This window comes from Onychomys torridus, chromosome 11 (genome assembly GCF_903995425.1).
Source record: "Onychomys torridus chromosome 11, mOncTor1.1, whole genome shotgun sequence".
Lineage (NCBI taxonomy): Eukaryota > Metazoa > Chordata > Mammalia > Rodentia > Cricetidae > Onychomys > Onychomys torridus.
Window position 1 is genome coordinate 4,662,061 of NC_050453.1, and position 22,658 is coordinate 4,684,718.

The 22,658-nt window shown below is 43.6% G+C and overlaps 1 protein-coding gene across 4 annotated transcripts in view; it reads left to right on the forward strand.

Annotated features, from left to right (window-relative positions):
• The window catches only part of Rps6kc1 (ribosomal protein S6 kinase C1), a 160,692-nt gene that overhangs the window by 20,740 nt on the left and 117,294 nt on the right, over positions 1-22,658 (forward strand). For all 4 annotated transcript variants that reach the window (XM_036202277.1, XM_036202279.1, XM_036202280.1 and 1 more), the window contains 2 exons: positions 1,593-1,713; positions 21,250-21,365. In XM_036202277.1, the coding sequence (XP_036058170.1) occupies positions 1,593-1,713; positions 21,250-21,365 (237 nt within the window). The remainder of the gene's footprint in view (positions 1-1,592; positions 1,714-21,249; positions 21,366-22,658) is intronic.

A 22,658-nucleotide genomic window follows, 5' to 3' on the forward strand; every position in this document is an offset into this window, starting at 1 on the left:
CCACACAGTTACAAATCTCCACACAGCCACAGCCGAACATCTCATTTACACAGCGCGCTCACCACACAGCACTTTCCATGGTTGCTAGGCACAGCTCCTCTATGCATCAGCAGCTCTTGCACACAGCTCTGTCTCTCACACTCACACATCTTTCTTGTATTTTATTCACTCACTCTTTATTCACTCTTTCATCCACTCACTTCCTCACACTTCTCTCATGCTGCTTCTTCTTCCCTCACCCAGCATGTGTGCGCACACACTCACACACACACTCACACACACACCACTCACATTCTGTAGCTCTTAAATAGCTCTCTACACAACTGTCTCTCTCCATACTGTCTCTGTTGCTCACTCAGCCAAACTGTGGACAATTATAAGTTACATTTTTCAGGGCCCTGCCCATTCTCAAAACACAAGATAAGTCACACCGTTTCTCTTGGGCTCGTAATGTCACATTGACCCATGCACGTAGCTCTAAGTTGGTGAAGGGTCCCAGACATTAACAGTTGGCTGAACCTTGAGGGGTCAGGGTACGTGCCAAAGGGAGCTACTGTAAGGACTATGTCTTGATGTAAACAGCCTGGTCTTGATATAGCAGTAAACACCACCTGGGAATTAGTCTTTGTGTATATTCTGTAGGGACAGTTTTGGACTAGTTCTAAGGTCTTTGCAAAATCTTTAAAAGGCTATCTTTGAGACTGAGAATACTGTTACTTTCCTGTGTCAATAAAGAAGAATATTCTGGTAATATTTCTGTTCATCAGAACTATACAGCTTAAACAGAAATCCATGGCTAAATGTGTGCCCGGAGATGTAAAACATGCTACCACAGGGCTGTGGAAAGCACCCCACAGCTGTTCTTATAGGGAGGTATAACAGTGGTACCTGAGAAAGTTACAGACAGAAAACAACCGGTTTCCACAGCCAGTGACCCCATGGCTTTGCTAGGCGGGGCTCCCCATCAGGGAGTTTACATGTCTGCTGGGTGGACTTGCCAAACACTGGTTGTCACCTGCTGTGTACTCGCATGGCCCTTGGCATGTCTCACAAGTACCTGCGACTCCAGTTCCAGGGCATCTAATACCCATTTCTGGCCTCTGAGGTCTCCTGCATGCATGTGGTACACATAAACTCATGCAGGCTCATATACCTGCACATAAAATAAATGGATAAATCTGAAAAAAAAAGATTTAAAAAATTGCCCAAGTTGTTTTGTGCCTTATAAGCATGATATTTGAGATACTATTTGTCATTAAATTCATTCCAGACCAATAGTAGCTGGTTTTTGGAGAGAATGCATTTTTTGTAGCATAGTCCATTTTGTACCAGGTGGAATACTTTTCTAGAAATGAATTAAGAGGGTTTTAGGAGACAGGACTTGGAGCCTCAAGTCAACAATATTAGAAGAAGCACTACTCTAGATTTTAAGGTGGATTTTAGTTCACTTCAGACCTTGAACCCAGTAGGCTAGAGTGTGTATATGTTTGCTGTGCATGGTAATTTGGACTATTTAAAGAAAATATTACTTGTGGCACAGAGACAGAATGGTTATGCTTTGAAATATGCATTTAATTTTGTTTTCTTTTCAGATAATTGTATGGAAGAGATACAGTGACTTTAAGAAGCTGCACAAAGAATTATGGCAAATTCATAGAAACTTATTCCGACACTCAGAGCTGTTTCCTCCATTTGCTAAAGGGATAGTATTTGGTAAGTGCTCTTCCGAAATTGTGACTTACTGTCCCTGTCCGTTCAGTCCCCCCACCCTGCCCCCCATCAGACTGGGACTTGAATCTCAAGCCTCATGCTTGCTAGGCAAGTTCCCTGCCACTGATGTACAGCTGAACCCTGAAGTTGTGATTTAATGTGATGATTAGCTAATGATGGTCTGTGTCTAGCCCTTTCACCTTCTGTGGTAACTCACTTAGTTTAGCAAGCACTTGACACTGTTCTCTCATGCCCTCAGTATAGTTCATATAAAATAACGTTTCCTCTTCTAGAAGCTGTGGGGTAGCTCTATCTCTGGCCAGGCAGAGAGACTAGGAAGCTAAGAAAAGATGTATTATCCAAAGTCATACATATTGGTTAAATTATTAAGGCCACTCCACGTAGTTAAAAGGGAGGTTTATTTTGTGGGGTAACTTACAAATGAAGGGGTAGGTTGCAGGGTCTGGCAAAGGTATAGCGCAGTCCGGCAGTGTTCTCTGGAGAACTCTGCTCGGTCTACCTCCAGCGTCCAGGGTCTCTGAACCAAGAGAGAGCCCTCCTCCTGATCCTTGGTCTTCCACTTCCTCCTCCGCCCTGCCTTGTGGGCGTGACCATTACCGAAGCCTCAATGGGGGTTGGAACTTCCAGGCCAGTGCTGGGATGGCTATCCACTACACATACATGTGACCCTGAATGTTGTCTTAGTTAGGGTTTCTATTGCTGCAGTGAAACACCATGACTAAAGAGCTAGTTGAGGAGGAAAGGGTTTATTAGGCTTACACTTCAGCATTGCTGTTCACCTCTGAAGGAAGTCAGGACGGGAGCTCAAACAGGGCAGGGCAGGGACCTGGAAGCAGGGGCTGATGCAGAGGCCATGGAGGGGTGCTGCTTAGTGGCTTGCTTCCCATGGTTTGCTCAGCCCACTTTTTTTTTTTTTGGTTTCTCGAGACAGGTTTCTCTGTGTAGCTTTGCGCCTTTCCTGGAACTCACTCTGTAGCCCAGGCTGGCCTCGAACTCACAGAGATCCACCTGCCTCTGCCTCCCGAGTGCTGGGATTAAAGGCGTGCGCCACCACCGCCCAGCCTCAGCCCACCTTCTTATAGAAGCCCAGGGATGGCACCACCCACCATGGGCTGGGCCCTCTACCATTGACCCCTAAATGAGAGAATGCCCTACAGCTGGATCTTGAGGAGGCATTTCCTCAGCGATGACTCTAGCCTGTGTCAAGTTGACACACAACACTACCCAGTGTAGATGGGTTGACTCTTGCCCTCCAAGTGCCTTTCCTGTGTCCCAGCCCCAGTGTAGCGCCTCTGTGATTGCATTAGTGTCTTGAATTACAGGTGCTTTACCCATGTCACCCCTGTTTGCAGCTTTAAGTACATCATTTTCCACGTCTTTCTCCACCTTTCCCCACTATAAGCCTGGCTAACTGCAGTACCAAGAGATCATGGCACAGCCTGGCTGCTGGGCTGCCTTCAGATCTCCACTACACACATTACTCTATTATTTTTAAATTTTGCTTCACTTGATTTTCAGGATGTAGGCAGAATGTAGCCTGGGTCTTTGCCAGAGTAGAACACAAATGGTTTCCAGCCGAATTCCGGTAGAGTTTTTTTTTTCCTCTCTGAACCTTCTGTCTTGGTTTCTGTGCTTCATTTTTCTGAGCATTCTCGTCTTCTGAGTCCTGCTAGAACGGTCACTAGGTTTTTAGGCCTCTCTGGTTCACAACTCCAAATCCCCCTGTTTCCGTGGCCTGTGAGCCACACAGCATACAGCTCCACTCCCAGTTCTAATATTCTTAGTTACTTTCCTCTTTTCTGTGATAGAAACAACTTATGGGGGAAGAATTTGTTTTAGTTAAGGGTATACAGTCTGTCTCCGTGTCTGCAGTGGGTCTGTGTTAGCGGAGTGTGTGTAGTTCAGGGTATACATACAGTCTGTCATGGTGTCTGCAGTGGGTCTGTGTTAGCGGAGTGTGTGTAGTTCAGGTATACGTACAGTCCGTCACGGTGTCTGCAGTGGGTCTGTGTTAGCGGAGTGTGTGTAGTTCAGGTATACATACAGTCCGTCATGGTGTCTGCAGTGGGTCTGTGTTAGCGGAGTGTGTGTAGTTCAGGTATACATACAGTCCGTCACGGTGTCTGCAGTGGGTCTGTGTTAGCGGAGTGTGTGTAGTTCAGGTATACATACAGTCCGTCATGGTGTCTGCAGTGGGTCTGTGTTAGCGGGTGCTTGTAGCTGCTTGTCTCACATAGTACTGAGGAGGGAGCATAGAGGGAGGACAGTAAGGAACATCAGCCAAGACCTTCATGGCTTGTCTGCAGTGGCCCATGTCTGCCCACCAGGCCCTACTCCTTAAAGGTTCCATAGCTACCCATGAAAGTACTACCTGCTGGAGAGCAGTATTCAAATATATGTGCTATGGGGACATTTTACATCCAAATCCACAGTGTCCTTATGTCGCCCTGATACTGTATCAGGGCTGGTCACTGGGATCTGTAGCAAAGGTGACGACGGTTCCTTGTTTCTGAGGTTTGGCAATAGAAGTCTGTGGCTTCTCCCTTGATGCTGTTTCACTTCCCTCTCTCTCCTTCCCTCCTCCCTTCTTTCCTCTCTCCTTCCCTCCCCCTGCTTTCCTCTCTCTCCTCCTTCCCTCCCTGTCACAGTCCCTTCCCTTGCTCTGAGATACCACCTTTCTTATAGGATACTAGAAACCTGTGACGAGGCCCACATGATGAGAAATGAGGCCTCCAGCCTCAGACACTAAGTACGAATGTTCCCGGCCTGTGGGTGAACATAGAGCAGATTCTCCAGTGCTAACCTAGCCCTGTGATGACTGCAGCCCTGGCTGACAGGGTGGGACCCCACGCTAGAGCCACCCAGCTGCATCTACCTTTAGGTCCTGACGCTCAGAGGCTGTCTGAGATGGGAACTGCGTGACACCAGTTTGTCCTGTAGTAATAACTACTTCATGGATTTCATTGCCTGGAAGTAGGGTTGCTGCCACCAAAGGCACACATGTGACCCTGGTTTTGGAATTGCCCTGAAGAGGTGATCAATAGAAGTGGCATGACTGAACCTTTCCAATGCCCTTCCTGACCTTGGGATAATTCTGAATGGCTGTGTTTATTGGCCCCTGCTCTGTGCAGCATCTCCACAGAGTAGGGATTTCTTCAGGCTGCTGTAGGACTCTCCATCTTCACACTATTTCCTCAAGACATTCTGCATGTTTTATAACTGGAGATTGGGGCACAGATGCAGGGAACCCTGGATGGTCTAGCAGCATCAGGGGCATTCACCTGAGTATGAGGTGGGCATCTAAAACTTGTTGCCAGTATTAATTAACAAATACTTGTAGTCTGAGAGTTTGGTCATTACCCTGAAATAAGTCCTAACGCGTCTTGGGTGCTGTTGATGTTTAAATGTGAACTCTGTCTCAGGGGCTCAAGTTTTGAAGGCTATTCCTCTGCTGGTGCTGTACTGTGGAACCTTTGGAGGTGGGGCCTGGCTGGAGGAAGTGGGTTATTGTAGAGCGGGCCTTGAGGTTTAGAATCCTGTCCTGCTTCCTGCCCTTTTTCTGCTTCCAGATCCTTCCTGGATGAGTAAACTTTTACCACCACATGTCTCTGTCATTATGGACTGTGTCTCTTCAAACCATGGTCCAAGTAAATCTGCCCTTAAACTGTTTCCTTTAGGTATTTTATGACAAATGAGGAAAATAATAGATATAGCGCCATACCTGGAGAGGAAGCACCTTTCTGTGCCAAGCTAAGAGTTCGAGACCTGGGCGTTAGGGCGGTAGCATCAGAACCACTGGTTCATTTCCGCTCCTGAGCACTGGGGTGTGCTGTTCCCCCCGGTTGTTTACGTCTAGCCTTGGGTCTCAGCTCCAGCATTCACAGTCATGTCTCCACTTGTTTCTGTTTACAGTGTGGGCTGCTCTCTGCTGCTGACCTTGGGGGTCACTCTTGTGCTGCCACTGTGCCTAGCAAGCATGGGCAGATGCTCAGATCTGTTAGTCAAAGTCTTCTTGGATGAAATTCAGCCCAACATTAACTTCTTTGAAAATTGTGTGGCACCCTTACTTCAAGAAACATTTAAAAAAGCAGGCATTGGGAATGAGGACCCAAATAAGCTCTGTCCCTGAAGAAACTCAGTGTCCTGCTATGGACGACGTGAGCGGCAGCCTCTTTGTCACATTGCTTTGTCTTGCATGGGAAGCACAAGACTGATACACCACTGGCCCACTTCTGAGTATAAGTGAATGTGAAAATAACTTTATGAAGCTTCTAGGCTCTATGTGGTTGTGCACACCTATAATCCCAGCACTCAGGATGCTGAGGCAGGAGATTACTAGTGTAAAGCCACCCAGAACTACAAGGCTTGTGTCAAAAACAAAACAACAACAAAAAAAGCAAATTGAAAGTGAAGTCAGCGGTGTGAGGAACCTTAGCTGTTGTCTCCAAAACTACCCCAAAGAACTTATTCTACAATAAGAGCACCCCTTCTCTGCTGCTTAATAAATAGTGATGTCACTGAGAGTATGTTCAGGGTCTGCCTAGTGTAGGGAAATAGTCACAGGAGGAGGGTAAGCTGCTCTGTTTGTTGGAGTTGAAGCATACTTTTCCTAGCAATCTTTCAGTGAATTTCATGGTGACCCATTCTCCTGTCTACATAGGAAGTACACATGAATGATGGGCAGGCATTTGGGTTCCAGAAATTCTCTTAATCTTCTTAAGGATGATTGAGGGCCAGAAATGACCATTATTTATATGGATTCTAGCCATCACTATTTATCACAGTAGCATTTGAAAGAAAGAAAAGGGGAACAAAAGGGAAAAGAAGACGCTGGATTTGAGCCAGATTTCAGTTCTGTGATGTGCCACGCACTCCGTGGGAATCCATCTCAGAAGATCTGATGGAAGGAGGATGTTTAACTGTTCGTCTTTGGTGGACCAGAACTTTACTGGTGATTAATTCTTGCAGACTAACTGTACCATAGACTTTGAAGCTCTGTGGAGGAAGGAATGATCTTTCGGAGTGCCGAGTTACAGTTCTTGGGCAGTCTTGTGAATGCACCTGTTACCTCTGTCTGACTGTAACATTTTCCTTTGCTCATTTGGAAAGTACTCTGTTAGGGCTGGAGAGATGGCTCAGCAGTTAAGAATCCGGACTGCTCTTTCATAGAATCCTGGTTTGGTTCCCAGTACCCTCAAGGCAGCTCACTACCATCTGTAACTATAGTTCAGTTCTGATACCCTTTTCTGACCTCCGAGATCACCAGGCACTCATGAGGTGGCCAGACTTACATGCAGGCAAACGCTCATAAGTAAAAATGAATCTTAAGAAAAGACAAATATATATATATTTTCAGAGCTGAGGATTGAACCCAGGGCCTTGCGCTTGCTAGGCAAGCGCTCTACCACTGAGCTAAATCCCCAACCGCCAAAAGACAAATATTTTGATGCCCATGTTTTGCAGATCTTATAGATGGTTCCTGGCTTGGTTAGATGATGCCAGCAAATGTTTATATGGTCAGAGATCTCTAAAAAGATTTGAAGCCCCAGGAAGCTGGCAAGCTCAAGTTGTCTCATGGCAGCAGTTAGTCCTCCTGGAAGTGTTATACTCACTTTTCTTTTTTGAGAAAATGTCTGTCTCCTGTCCAAGTCTGACTAATCACAGTTTGTTCTCCAAGGGTCAGGATTTAATAAACTTAATAATTGTTACTATTTCCTTGAGGGTATTTTCTCAGTGAAACTGCCATGAAAGTTTTAAAACTATGAGTACGTGGCAGAAAGAAGTGAAAGGATTATTAGTGGGTTGGGTGCTGTGGCCTGGTGTCCTGCGGAGAGGGCCACAGTTTGCTACCCTTGTGTCTGGACCATTACACAGTGTCAACACAGAAAGATGCAGTGGCTGCCGTGGTATTATCACAACAATGATTAGCCATGTTGATTGACCCTCAGGACACCTTGGACCACATTTGGAGAATTGTATCATGTGTCTTGTCTTAGTCAGTGTTCTACTGATGTGAAGAGACACCATTGGCTGCAGCAACTCTTGTAAAAAAAAAAAAGCATTTAATTGGGCTTGCTTACAGTTTCCGAGATTTAGTACATTATATCATCTTTGTGGGAAGCATTGCCAATTATAGGCAGACATAGTGCTGGAGAAGTAGTGGAGAGTTGTACTCCAGATCCACAGGTAGCAGGAGAGAGACCCTGGGCTTGGCATGAGCTTTTGAAACCTCAAAGCTCACTCCCAGTGATACACTTCCTCCAACAAGGCCACACCTCCCAATCCTTTCAAATAATGCCACACCCTGGTTACCAAGCATTCAAATTTGTGAGCCTGTGGGGGCTGTTCTTATTCAAACTACCACACATGACATGGATGTACCCCAGTCTGAAGCTATTGGAAATGTGCTGGTATTAAAAGGGTGCATGAAGGGTGTGTGTGTGTGTGTGTGTGTGTGTGTGTATGCATATACATAGACGTGAATATGTATTTAGTTTTCTCTCATCTAAAGTTAATTAATTGATTTTGAGACAAGGTATCATTCTGTGGCACTTGCTGGCTTGGAACTTGCTATGTTGATCAGGCTGGTCTCAGACAGAGATTTTTCTGCTTCTGCCTCCTAAGTGCTAGGATTAAAGGTGTGAGGCACCATGGTCTGTCTGCAAATGTTGAACAGTGTTGTGTTTAGTGAGATTGCATCTGTAGAGAGCAACACTCTTGCCCCTTATGAAGAGCACCTGCCCACGTTGACACCTTCTGAGAGCTATTAGGGATGTTTGTATCCTCTTGTACTTTCTAGACTGTGAATTTTTAAAGCATTTAAGTTATGGTATGTGCATATGAGTGTGGTACCCATGGTCCCCTGGAGCTCAGGTTACAGGCAGTTGTGAGGCATCCAATGTGGGTGTTGGAAATTGAACTCCGGTCCTCTGCAAGAGCAGTATGTGCTTTTAACCACTGAGCCAGCTCTCCACCCTCCTAGACTGTGTAATCTAACAACTTTTTGATGTTGAAGACAAGTTTTGGCTTTTTAAGTCATACAGTTGCCACTGTGTGAGAGTAGCTTCTAAACAGATACTGTCAGCTTAGTGCTTGTTGTTAATGGGTTGTCTTTATCTGTCCCTACATTTCCTCATCACTTTTAATAAATGAGTGATTTATCTCTTTCAGTAAATGGTACAGCTTATTTGTAGCACTTGATAACTCTAGTGAGCCCTGCAGGCCACAGCTGTGGTCTTGTGGAGAGAATTGTTGGTTAGCCATCCATTTTTTTAGCTTCTCTCATACTGAGTAGGTAAAACTCAGCAGTAAGGAGTATTGCTGCAATCTGCAGAATGTCAGTGATGTATTTACTCTGCTGGGGCCATAGTGAAAGAATACTCCATTGCGGTCAGATAGCTTTAGGCCACATCTGCTGCCCAGCATTTATTACTCTTGCAATCTTAGGATCCCATACAGTTCAGGATGGTCTTGGATTTGCTACTTAGCTGAGGATGCCCTTGGATGCCTAATCTTCTGCCTCCTCCTCCCCAGTGCTAGGCATTTGCAACCATATCTGGCTTTGCAGTGAGTCTTAGAGAGTTACTGCCCTCTGTTAGTAAATTAATGGCTGAAATTGCAAGGAGACAGTTCAGCCCTGGAGGATGAGGTATCCCAGACACTTCGAGCTGCTCAGAACAACAGCTCTTTCCTGAAGGTGTCCAGGACACCTAGAGCTGTTTAGCACAGCTCTGACAGCTGGGACTGCAAAGAAACAGCCCAACTCTGGAAGGGAAATTTTTCTGACTTCTTGGGAGAGTCAGGCCTGGAACTGCTTTAGCAGGGAAGGGTATCCTGACTCTTCCGGAAAGTCAGGCTATCCCTAATGTGATGGGGGATGGTCTCCCTACAGGATATAGCAGTCCTGCTCCTCTCCTGGAGAGCCACAGTCTCTGGCTCAGTATTACCAGCTCTCTCTTGCTCAATCCACTATGGGATGTCCCAGCAAGGTTCTTCTGTGCACCAGTGAATGAAGGTCTTCACCCAAAACTCTTTTGAGAAAGAGGTTTATTTGGGAAGGAGGAGTCCAGGAGAGTAGCTGCCTCTACCAGGGTGGAGAGAATAGCTCACAACTGACCAGGAAGGGTGGATGTCCAGGGGGTGGAGTCAACTGTGATTGGTTAGTTTTTTCTGCCCAGGGATTGGACAGTTTCATGGGCAAGGGGCAGAGATGGCCCTGATTTCAGGGCCTAACTGTGTTTCTTTCACTGGCCTTTCTTGGCTTTTTGATACTACCTCTAAGGTCAGGGCACATTTCTTTCACTGACTCTGATTCTAGGGGCCAAGAGTGTTTTTTGGTACTGGTTTCAGAGTCAGGTCATGTTTCCTTGGTTCATTTCTTTGGCTCTGGTCCCAAATACAGGCTGTGTTTCCTTCCCTGGTCTTGGGCCCTAGGGCCAGGATTCTGCTGTGCTGCTCTGTGATTGGTTGGTTTCACAAGTCAGTTGGACAGGGACAGAGATGGCTCGATCTGAGCTAAACTGTGTTTTTCTCACTGGCCTTATCTGAGCCATGCTTCCCTAATTCTGGGCTCCAGGGTCAGGGTGGGTTTCTTTAGCCAGCCCCTTTTCCCTACACCCACTGTAACTTCTCACTGTATATCTGCAGGGCGTTCTTGTCTCCTGACATTAGCTGTTACCTGAAGCGAGAATCTAATTAGTCTTCTTCAATAAACACCCAGAGTCAGATATCAGGGTGAAAGCTGAAAGATGAGAGAAGCAGAGCAGCTGCCACCTCTAGACTCACCGCTATATAATCTCAGACCAAATGCTGATCCTGTCTCAAGGAATCCTCAGGTGAATGTGGCAGATTCTGTCTCTATCCAATTGATAGTCCTGTCTCCACCTCCCTAGTGCTGGGATTAAAGGTGCGCGCTTCCACCCCGGCTCTGTTTCTCTTTTAGACTGGTTCAATCTCACATAGCCCAGGGTAGCCTTGAACTCCTGATCTTCCTGCTTCCTCCTCCCAAGAGTTGGGATTAAAGGTGTATGCCACCACTGCCGGCCTCTATGGTTAACTAGTGGCTAGCTCTGCCCTCTGATCTCCAGGCAAGCTTTATTTTTCAGAACACAAACAAAATATCACACAACAGTTAACCTGTTGCTCAGTTCACTGTCCTGCCCTCCATGGGTCTCCTCTGGCATTGTGCTCCGCTACTCAAGTCTCTGTTTAGCCCTTTAGACTTTCAGTTTATATTTCCTGTGGGCCGAGCTGCTCTCTTTTCCTGATTCTACAGATTATCAACACAGCACTTTCTATTTAATTTAAACTTTTTTAAAAAAGGATTTATTTATTACATATACAGTGTTCTGCCTGCATGTATCCCTGCAGGGCAGATGAGGGCACCAGATCTCATTACAGATGGTTGTGAGCCACCATGTGGTTGCTGGGAATTGAACTCAGGACCTCCGGAAGAGCAGCCAGTGCTCTTAACCCCTGAGCCATCTCTCCAGTCCTAATTTAAACTTTTTGTAAATACTTTATTAATATTTTTAATGCATACTATGTTCAGTGATATCAGTTAGCAATCATTTTATCTTTTTTTTCATTTTTTAAAATTTACAAGTGTTCAGCTTTAGAGAAGAGAACATAAAAGGATGGGGCAGTGGGCACTTAGATACCATTTTCCATGGTTGCTCATTCTTAACCCTTCTGTGTTTTCTCTGAGCACAGGTTCCCCTGCACCATTATTTCAGAATAAGTTGCAATTTTGTCATATTTTAACGGAACTTCCTGTATTTCCCTGATGACCACTGTAGATGTAACCATCTTGTTAAATAAGAAACACAGAGCCAAATACAGAATTAATTGCCAAGAGGTCAGAGCAGTAGCTGAAAACCTTACCCTTCACTGCTGCTGCTGTCTTTCCTCTCCGCCAGAGGCCTACTTCCTGTGTCCTGTCTTTTTTATAGACTTTCTGTTCTGCCTTCTCATTGGTTGTAAACCCAACACATGACCTCCTCGTCACTGCCTGTCTGTACAGACCTCCAGGTCTTCTGTGGTTGGTATTGAGATCAAAGGCATGTGTTGCCATGCTGGCTATATCCTTGAACACACAGAGATCCGCCTAGCTCTGCCTCCCAAGTGCTGGGATTAAAGGCGTGAGTGCTACCATTTTCTAGCCTCTGTATCTAGTGGCTATCTGTTCTCTGACCCCAGATAAATTTATTAGGGTGCACAATATTTTGGGGAATACAATACCACCACATTTCCCCTTTTTTGTCTAAAATTTTAAAAAAGCTTATAACTAATACAAGAAAAACTATCCAACTGTATACAATATATACAGTCAAGAATTACATTAACAATGTCTAGTCCATTAACATTTGACAAATTCAGATAAAAATTCCATTATATATATTAACAATGTGTAGTCTAGTAACATTTGATAAACTCAGACAAAAAATTTTTCATTACTTATCCTATGTAAAACAAATAGTTCCTTTTTAAATGTAGATTCAATAATTGACCTTTTTATCTTATCATATCAATATTCTATTTTTTTTTTCAGAGTTAAAAGCCAAGAGGTCAGAGCAATAGCTGAGAGCTGAAAACCTTACCCTTCACTGATGCTGCTGTCTTTCCTCTCCACCAGAGACCTACTTCCTGTGTCCTGTCTTTTTTATAGACTTCCTGTTCTGCCTTCTCATTGGTTGTAAACACAACCACATGGCCTCCTCGTCACTGTCTGCCATATGCCACTACCGCCCAGCATCTGCTATGGCTTGCTATTAGCTCTGACCCTCAGACAACTTTATTTATTAACATACAAATAAAATCACATTTCAGTACAAATAAAATATCACCATATTTCCCCTTTTCTATTTTAATAAAAAGAAAAAAAGGAAAAAAGCTATAACTAATATAAGAAAAACTATATACAAAAGTACAATAACTATAAGCAATAAGTACCCAGACAATGTCTAGTCCATTTGTATTTGACAAATTCAGAGAAATAATTCCATTATCTATCCTATTTTGGTAAGTCCAAAATGTACCTGATTCACTTTCTATCCTAACTTATATTACTAACAGAACTGTCTTAACGTCTTTCAAATTTATACACTTACACCTCTTAGTGAGTTTCTTTTCTGAAATTCTTAACAAGGACAACTATAACTATAACTAATTGATCTTCAACTCCCTCAGAGACCCAAGAAGGAAATAATACTACCTAATAAAAAATAAAAACAGGAAGTGCATGCAAGCAGCTTCCAAAAAAAATGTGAGTTGACAGAAATAGCTAGCTGCCTGGACAGTCACCAGATGTTTCTCCGCATTGTTGGGGCATCATCTTCAGCCTATAGGCTTAGCGTATCTGACAGACTCATTTGTGAACTAAGATATACACAAGGTCAACAGTTTGACCTCACATTTGGTGAGAGCAGTCCATGTACCAGAAACACCTGAATTCCACTAGTGTCATGTCATGATTCAGGATTTTAAATTCTGGAAATTATTGATGTTTTTCCTTCAATTCAGCTGTCCATTCTTCTTGGCTGTGTATATGTGGCTTCACCTCGGCATCCCGTTCTTCTCCACATCTCTCTATTAAATGCCAGTCTACTATTGAGAGGTGTGAGCTTAGTTACTCTTCAAGAATAACTGTTTCATCTGATGTTCCATTGCACATCAGAAGCCATCAGCCCACTCCCTGTTCAGCTGCCTTTGAAGAAAAGGGCATGATACCTTTTCCAGATTGCAAAGGCCACTCACTTCAGGGATGGTGCCATATTGTCCTGGCTTCAGAAGATGCCTTTTGTGAAAGCCACAACCACACTTGTTTTGGCAAGAATTGGTAGTCCTTTGTTTCATGTCCTGTCTGTCCTGTTTGTCAGCAGTTGATTCGAGGATACTTTGTTGTCCAGTGACTAACTTTTGCCTCAATGAAAGTTAATTCCATATGCAGTTTCTTCAATGCCCATATTTTCTCTGAAGTAGATTGGTCCTTCCAGGAGCCGACATGTCTCATAGTCATAACAAAAAAGAAAAAAATTCTAAGTTATTAAAACATTTTAAATGCCATATTCTGTAGATCTCTGAAGGGTTTGAAGATGATCTGTCTATCTAAAATATAATTTGTTTGATCTTGAAAACACACCTAATATGACTACAAGTTCAATTGTAATGTCTAACTACTAACTTTCATTTCTATATATCCTAATAGTTGGTAATAATAACATTTAAGGATCAGCAAATTGCATTACATTGTTAAATGAATGGTATAAGTACAATATCTTGAGCAAGATTAGAAATATGTGTATGGCATATTCTAACAATCTCAATCACAATATATATATATATATATATATATATTTGTATGTAGTATAAAAAATTAGATTCAGAGGTTTTGTTTAAAAAAAAGAAAAAAGAGAATATAGATATGAGGTAGATATGAATCTACTCTGAGAAAAAAGATAATAAGAGGATAAATGGATAGATCACTGAATCTACTGTAAATAGAAAAAGGGGAAGATATAAAAATGACAGAAGGTAGACTACTGAATCTAGTATGAAAAGAAAAAAGATAGAATATGGATATGATAAGATGAAAAGGTCAGTTATTGAATTTGTTTTACATAGGATAAGTAATGAAATTTTTTATAAAACATTTATTTATTTATTATGTTCACAGAAGAGGGAGCCAGATCTCATTACAGATGGTTGTGAGCCACCATGTGGGTGCTGGGAATTGAACTCAGGACCTTTGGAAGAACAGTCGGTGCTCTTAACCTCTGAGCCATCTCTCCAGCCCTGAAAATTTTTTTTGTCTGAGTTTATCAAATGTTACTGGACTAGACATTGTTAATATATATAATGAAATTTTTATCTGAATTTGTCAAATGTTAATGGACTAGACATTGTTAATATAGTTCTTGACTGTATATATTGTATACAGTTGGATAGTTTTTCTTGTATTAGTTATAAGCTTTTTTAAAATTTCAGACAAAAAAGGGGAAATGTGGTGGTATTGTATTCCCCAAAATATTGTGCACCCTAATAAATTTATCTGGGGTCAGAGAATAGAACAGCCACTAGATACAGAGGTTAGAAAATGGTGGCACTCACGCCTTTAATCCTAGCATTCCAGAGACAGAAATCCCTCTGGATCTCTGTGAGTTCAAGGCCACATTGGAAACAGCCAGGCATGGTGACACACGCCTTTAATCCTGGGGAGTGATGGCAGAAAAACAGAAAGATATATAAGGCGTGAGGACCAGAAACTAGAAGCATTTGGCTGGTTAAGCATTTGGCTGGTTAAGCATTTGGCTGGTTAAGCTTTTAGGCTTTTGAGCAGCACAGTTCAGCTGAGAGCCATTGGGATGAGGACATAGAAGCTTCCAGTCTAAGGAAACAGGATCAGCTGAGGAACTGGCAAGGTGAGGTAGCTGTGGCTTGTTCTGCTTCTCTGATCTTCCAGCATTCACCCCAATAACTGGCCTGGGTTTGCTTTTATTAATAAGAACATTTAAGAAACCTGCTGCAGACCACAGTCCCATACCACACCCATGCAAGGGACATTGGTATAGTGTTGTGAAGTGAGCGGTCCCTGTGCAGAATTCCCATCTGTCCTTTATGTGTTCTTTTAGACCCATAGTTAAAGTTACTAAGCTACACCCCTTTCCTGTCACATGATTTTAGAATGGATTTCTTTAATTAATTAATTTATTTATATATTTTTGAGGCAAAGGCTTACACTGTGGGCTAGGCTATCTTGGAGCTCACTATGTGGCCCAGGCTAGCCTTGCACTCACGTTTCTCTACCTCAGCCTCCTGAGTGCTGAGACAAAGCCTAAAACATGGCCATTGTTCAAGCTACAAAAATCACAAACCTAGGGCTGGTGTGTAGCTCAGGCTAGTACTTGCTGAGTGTGTGGGAGGCCCTGGGTTCCAACTCCAGCACTGAAAAACCAAAGGACAAAAGGAAAAAGGACACTGGTGACCCTGAGTGCTACCACCTCTTTGCATGTCACAGCCTGAGCTTGGCCACATGTGTCTTGCTTCACAGTAAGATTTATTAAGAACGGCAGACTCAGAGAGTCCGAGTCCCTCCCATTCTTCACAGCATGCTACTCTGGACAACCTTTCCTTTCCTGGGCTTTTCTCAGAGCTCTTGACAGAGGCCCAGACTCTGTAGGCACAGTCCTAGGTGCAGTGCACCTGTTCTGCCCAGCTGCTGGGCGTCAGGGATCCAGCTGTGAACCCGCCATGCTTGTTCTCTGTCTGACCTGTGAATGGAGTTTTCCACCTGGAAGAATCATGGCATTAGTACCAAACTTCTGCTGGTTCATGCTGTTTCACACTGGGTGAGCATCAGTTTCAGGTTGTAGGACTCGTGTGGACCACTGGTATTGGCATTTTATATTTTGTGATTAATTAATTCTCATTCTCTCTCTGGCTTAGTCTAGCATAGAACTCACTTTGTAGCCCACACTGGCTTCACCCTTGTGGCAATTCTCCTGTCTAGCCTGAATGCTTACTCCACTGAGGAAGGAGCTTCTGTGCCTGGTTCAGCATTGTGTTTTCAAAAATTGTAGTGTCTGGAGAGATGACTCAGCAGGTAAGAACTGAGTTAAGGCTGTTCTTCCTGAGGTCCTGAGTTCAGTTCCCAGCACCTACGTGGCAGTTTACAACCATCTGTAATGCCCCATGAAATCTAATGCCCTCTTCCGGTGTGCATACACATAACTAAACAAGTAAATTAAAAAAATTGTAAACGGCTCTTTGAGTTCTTCTAAGTCATAGTAAAGAAAATAAGATGGGTACATTGCACACATCTCTAATCTCATGAGGTGAGGCTGGAGGATTGCCATGAGTTCTAGGCTGGCTTAGGCTAGAACTAGATTCTGTTTTAAAAAAATCTTGGAAAAGTGAAATCCCCAAGAGTACTTGTAAATGATAGACAGTGGCTCCTTTTCCTGGGACCACCCAGTTTGGTTAAAATGTTGAGTTCTGCCCAATGTGGTGGTTAGTAAGGAAAGCATTACTGGACAGTTTTCGGTGGGAGAGTAACTTGCTTTGAATGGACAAAGTGTATGTGATTTGAAATATTGTGAAGTGATGAACGTTCCTAAGGAAAACTTGCTAGTATTTTCTGTCTTTGCTGGCAATCTTTCAGTCCTGCTCACGGGCATGCTACCATCAGCGCTGTGAGTGGAACCCCAAAGCAGCTGTGAAGGAGGCACCTATACCGCTTCCTCATGCTTATGCATGTCTAGGGAAATCAGAGTACCCTGGAGGCTAACCATGTGCCAGGGTTGCAACCGTATCTGCCCAGCTCACACTTGAGTGTTGCTACATAAAATTATTAAAAAGCTGGGTGTGGTGGCACACACTAGCAATCCCAGCACTTGGAAGGCAAAGGTGGGGGATCTCTGTGAGTTGAAGGCCAGCCTGGGCTACATAGCAAGTTCTAGGCTAGCCAGGACTGCTTAGTGAGACTCTATCTCAAAAAAAGGGTGACATTTTGCTATCTCTGCTAGGGTCAGTAGTTATTGTAATAGTATTTTTCTGTATTTTTGAGTTTATTCTGCATATGTGTGTGTGTGTGTGTGTGTGTATATATATATATATATATATATATATATATATATATATATATATATATATATATATATTTATTATATGTGTGATGTTTTCATGTATGCACAGATTTGTGTACCCAAGCATGTGTTGCATGTGTTGAGCCAGAGGTAGACATCAGATACCTTCTCTCTCTCCCTTCCACTCTTACTTCCTGGAGCTCACTGATTGGCTGGACGGGCTGGCCAGTGAGCCTGCCTAGCACTGGGACTCCAGGAGGTGCTGCCATGCCTCGCTTTTCATGTGGGTGCTGGGGATTTGAAGTTAGGTCTTTGTGTTTGTGCAACAAGCACTCTATTCACTGAGAACTCTCCCCAGCCCCCAGTACTAATTTAAAAAATTCCAAGATATCTCAGAAACAAAGAAGGGAGGGTGTTCTTTCCTGGTACTCTGATGATATGGTTCAGTGTAATCAAATCTTTTATCACATATGCCATTATTTTTCGTGGTACTCTGACAACATTGACTTTATCTCCTTTTATCCAGATTCAGTTGACTAGAAATGCATTCAGGTCAATAGAAATATAACAGGCAAACTTCGAACAGATAGATCCTGTTGTTTAAGCAGTTTCATTTGGCTTGATGGGAGGGTGAGCTGAGTCATTAGCGTTAGAGACCACTCCATGTCTTTAAACATTTTATTTTGTATGTATGAATATTTTGCTTATGTGTCAGTCTGTGCATCACATGTGTGTCTGGTGCCATGGAGGGCAGAAGAAGGGACTGCAGTGCTGGGAATTGTAGTTATGGGTGGCGGTGAATAGTTGTAAGCCACCATGAATGTGTTGGGTCCTCTGCAAGAATAAGAGGTGCCCTTTACCACGGAGCCATCTCTCTAGTGCCCCCCCCCCACCCCCTTATGTACTTGTTTCAAATAGAGATAAGATCTTTGCAGGGCATCATTAACTTATTAGTAAGTAAGTCCTTTTGACTTTTCAGCATGTACTTCATGTAGTTGAAGATATGTGCAGTGGTTGTGTGGAGTAAAACTGAAAACCAGCATTATTTATGCTTCTGTTCCAAAACCGTAGATGCTTGCAGCAATATTAATTCACTATTAATAACTATTTTTGTGTGTATATGTATTTATGTGTTTGTGCATGTGTATGAACTTGCATGGGCGTGTGTGTGTGTGTGTGTGTGTGTGTGTGTGTGTGTGTATGTGTGTGTGTGTGATGTCTTTTTCAATCATGCTTCACTTTACTTTTTGAGACAGGGTCTCTCAGTGAACCTGGAACTTGCTGATTCATCTAGATGGGCTGGTTAACAGGCACCCAGGGTGCCCTGTGTCCTTACCCAGAGTGGGATTTGAAGCTCATGTTGCTGTGCTTGGCTTCAATGTGGTTACTTCAGATCAGAACCAAGTCCTCATACTTGCATTGTGTTCTGGTTAACTTGACACAAGTTAGAATCATTTAGGAAGAGGGAACCTTAATTGAGAAAATGCTACTACCAGATTGACCTGTGGTTGATTATGGTGGGCCCAGCCCATGGAGGGTGGTGCCACCCTTGGACAGATGGCCCTGAGCTGTATAAGAAAGCAGGTTGAGCAAAATAAGAGGAACACGCCATAAAGCATCCTCCATTGTCCCCGCATCAGCTCCTGCCCTAGGTTCCTGCTTTGAGTCCCTGCCTTGACTTCTTTTGATGATGGGCTGTGATGTGGAATTGTAAGCCAAATAAACCCTTTCCTTCTCAAGTACTTGGCTGTGGTGTTGATCACAGCCATAGAGATCTAAGATACATGGCAGGTGCTTTACTTAACCAGCCCTTTCTCCTCCGAATTAAGTAGTCTTTAAAGAGAGAGATACTTTGGGCTGCAATTGTAAGTACAGGTTCATGCTTACTTACACACCAGAAGGAACCATGGATATTTCACCTGTTTGACTACTGAATTTTTCTTAATATTGAATACATTGTAGATTACTTCAACTCAGATGTTTATTGTACTTATTGAGATGTTTGACATTTTGTTTCCAGATGATGTGATGGATAGGGAAGTGTTCTTGTCTTCAGGAAAGTTGGTTTTACTTGTTGCATGTGAACTGAGAAGAAGCGAGTCAGATTTAGCCTCGTGGGTCATCTGCACTATGGTTACATGTGGCACAGTTTCATGTAAGATAGAAGAATCCAGTTTCTTTTGCATGTTTGGAAGTCTGGGTGCAGCCTGGGATGGAAGTGCCACAGTACCCAGAAGTCCCCTCTGCCTTTCACAGTACCGTTTCCTGCTAGCAGGAAGGGACCCGGGAGAGAAGCAGGGAGAGGGTGTTTGCAGCTGCCTTCTATTGGATTCCGGGGAAGCAACAGTGTGCTTTATGTCGATATTCTGTTAGTCAGACCTAATCAGGCCTACAGGGGATGATGCAGCTTGGCTGGCACGTGTCAGGGGAAGTCAGGGGCATTTTGATAAGGAAGAAAGTGAGAGGCTGGACATGTGGCCTTTCATCTCAGCATTCTGGAGGCAGAAGCAGGCAGATATTTTTTAGTGCAAAGCCAGCCTGGTCTATATAATGGGGTCTAGGCCAGCCAGAGCCTAGAAAAATTTTTATTTGGATAGTGACTGGTGACTTGTTCTATAGTAAACCAGAATTCCAGATGGTAGGAACCCTGCAGCTGACTGCCACTGGCTTTTACCAGGTCCAGGGCTCTTGAGAGCAGTGAAAGAACATGTGGAGTTCTCTAGCATTGCTGACTCTAAGCCTGTCTGTGAGCTGTGGTTCGGTCTGTCTGTGTTTCTGTCTGTCTTTCTATTTACACTGTTAAGGTCTTCTGTAAGAATTTACAGTGTAAGACAGTTTTTACAGAGGATTTTTCTGTCTTTGTTAATTAGCAAAAGCCCACACAGCTTTGCTAGCATACTTTGTGTGCTAGTCACTATGACACTTTGTGAAGATTCAGACACCATGATCATCTGTGTAGTGTTCAGAGTTGTTGTGGCCACAGGAGACTTAACAGTCTGTGACTCACATTGTCTATGGGACACCTTCTAGCAGGGAGTGCAGTAGCTTGTATTTGAATCCAGGACTAGCTCTATCTCCTCCCCCGAGTCCTATAACTTTTAAAAGTTACATAGATAGATAGTTTACCACAAGCACAGGGATTTCAGTGTCTTGGTACCTAGGAGCACCTTAGTCTTAGTATTCTGTTAATGCTCTGCAAAACCACTTAGAATGTTTTTAGGCTGTGAGGACATTGCCCTTTTGATTTGGTATTTTTAAAATGTTACAAGGCAGCAGCCAGTGTGATGCAGGGCAGGCATGTGACATGTCGACGGGTGATCGAATGGGAAAGCTGTATAGCGTTATCACATTGGAAAATCTCGTATGAGTGCTCACATTGTGAGTATCATTAGAACTTGTGTGCGAGCCACTGTGCCGTCTCCTTGTGGAGTGGAGCACGCCTGTGCTTGGTGCCTTCACGGGCCGCCACCAGCCGTACGTAGAAAATTCAGCATGAAAGCTTTCAGCTTCAAGCCGAGGTTTTTGACCCCATTGCTGATACAGATGTTCTCATAATTCCCTCTCTTCAGCCTCCTTTGTAAATAAAAAAGAGTAGAAAAGGGAAAATGATATGAGTAATTACAGTATTAAATTACTAGAGGAAGCCATTTGAATTCTTTAAAATTCTCTTTTCAACTTTAGTTTCAAATTGCCATCTTCTTACATAGTGAGTTTCTTACATGGGCAGGACCTGGGTTGGATACAGTCTATTTATCACTTGACAGTGCTGCTTCATTTCATCAAAAACATTGTAAGGCTTTGATATGACTTTGAAGTTTGCTTGATAAGCACTGCAGATGGGCAGCATGGCCTGTGGTGGCTTTGCTCCCTGGGCCTAAACTGTCACAAAACCAAACCATCCTTCTATCCCTAAGTGTTGATGCTCATTGAATTCTAGGGCGATTTGACAAAACCGTTATTGAAGAGAGACGCCAGTGTGCTGAAGACCTGCTGCAGTTCTCTGCCAACATTCCCGCCTTGTACAACAGCAAGCAGCTGGAAGACTTCTTCAAGGTTCGTAGTTTTTCTGAGAAAGCATGTACTGTAAAATGTTTTCTCACGTGGCATGTAGAAATTCAGGTAAAAAGCTCCATCACTTTGGAGTTTTGGGATTTACTAGGAAGTAGAAGTTGTAGCTGGGCATCTGTTGTATGTGGCAGAGCTTCTGCTTGTGATGGTGTAGGAATTGGAAGTTTTCCATTCATAGATTTTTGGTTTTTTGAGACAGGGTTTCTTTGTGTAGCCTTGGCTGTCCTGCAACTCACTCTGTAGACCAGGCTGGCCTTGAACTCATATAGAGATCTTCCTGCTTCTGCCTCCTGAGTGCTGGAATTAAAGGCGTGCGCTAATACTTCCAGGCTCAACTCATAGACTTTAAAGCTTTGGTGCACAGCGCTTGGAGAGTAACTGATTCTCTGTTGTATCAGAATACATTGAGAAGGTGAGAGAGATGTCATGGACTCTGGGAGTTCCTTCAGGAGGTGTTCTTGAGTTACAGCCTTTCTGAGCAGAGCCCACACTCTTTCCTTGTGAAAGGATCTAGCAGAAGTGGTCATTGCACAGTTTTTTAAAGGTGGATCTGTGCAAATTGTATTTCTGAGGTCCTTGACTGAATGTGGCTCATGTTTTTTGAAGTGTGGCACTCTTGCTATGACTTTTTCATTTGTAGACTTGAGACAGGGTCTCAGATGTCACCCAGGCAGGCCCTCAGCTTGGGACCCTTCTGCCTTGGCTTCCCAGGCACTGGGGAAACAGGCAATGTCATTGTTAATGTTTCCTCACTTGTTTTGAATGTCAGTTGTTGTTGGGTGTCTCTGTTCTCAAACACGCTTCACCATTTCATTTAATTAGCTTTCTAGATAGAGCTGAATGACTGTGTCATGTTTGTTCCTTTCTCTGGCAATAAACACACATTTGTATAACTTCAGTTTCTAGGATATATGATATTGGTTGAAATATTAAAGCAACTCCACATAGTTAAAAGCGAGGTTTATTTTGTGGGGTAACTTACAAGTGAAGGGGTAGGTTACAGGGTCTGGCAAAGGTGAAACACAGTCCAGAGGTGTTCTATGGGGAGCTCCGCTCGGTCTACCTCCAGCGTCCAGGATCCAGGAACCAAGAGAGCTCAGGTCTTAAGCGCTCCTATCTTGGCCCCGCCTCCTAGGGGTGATAGCTTACTGGAAGCCTCAATGGGGGTAGTACTTCCAGGACAGAGCTGGAGCAGCTACCCACTACATATGATCCCCAAGACACATGAGTGCCAGGATATTGAATTTCCCCGATGCTAGTGGATCTAGGCGAAGATGA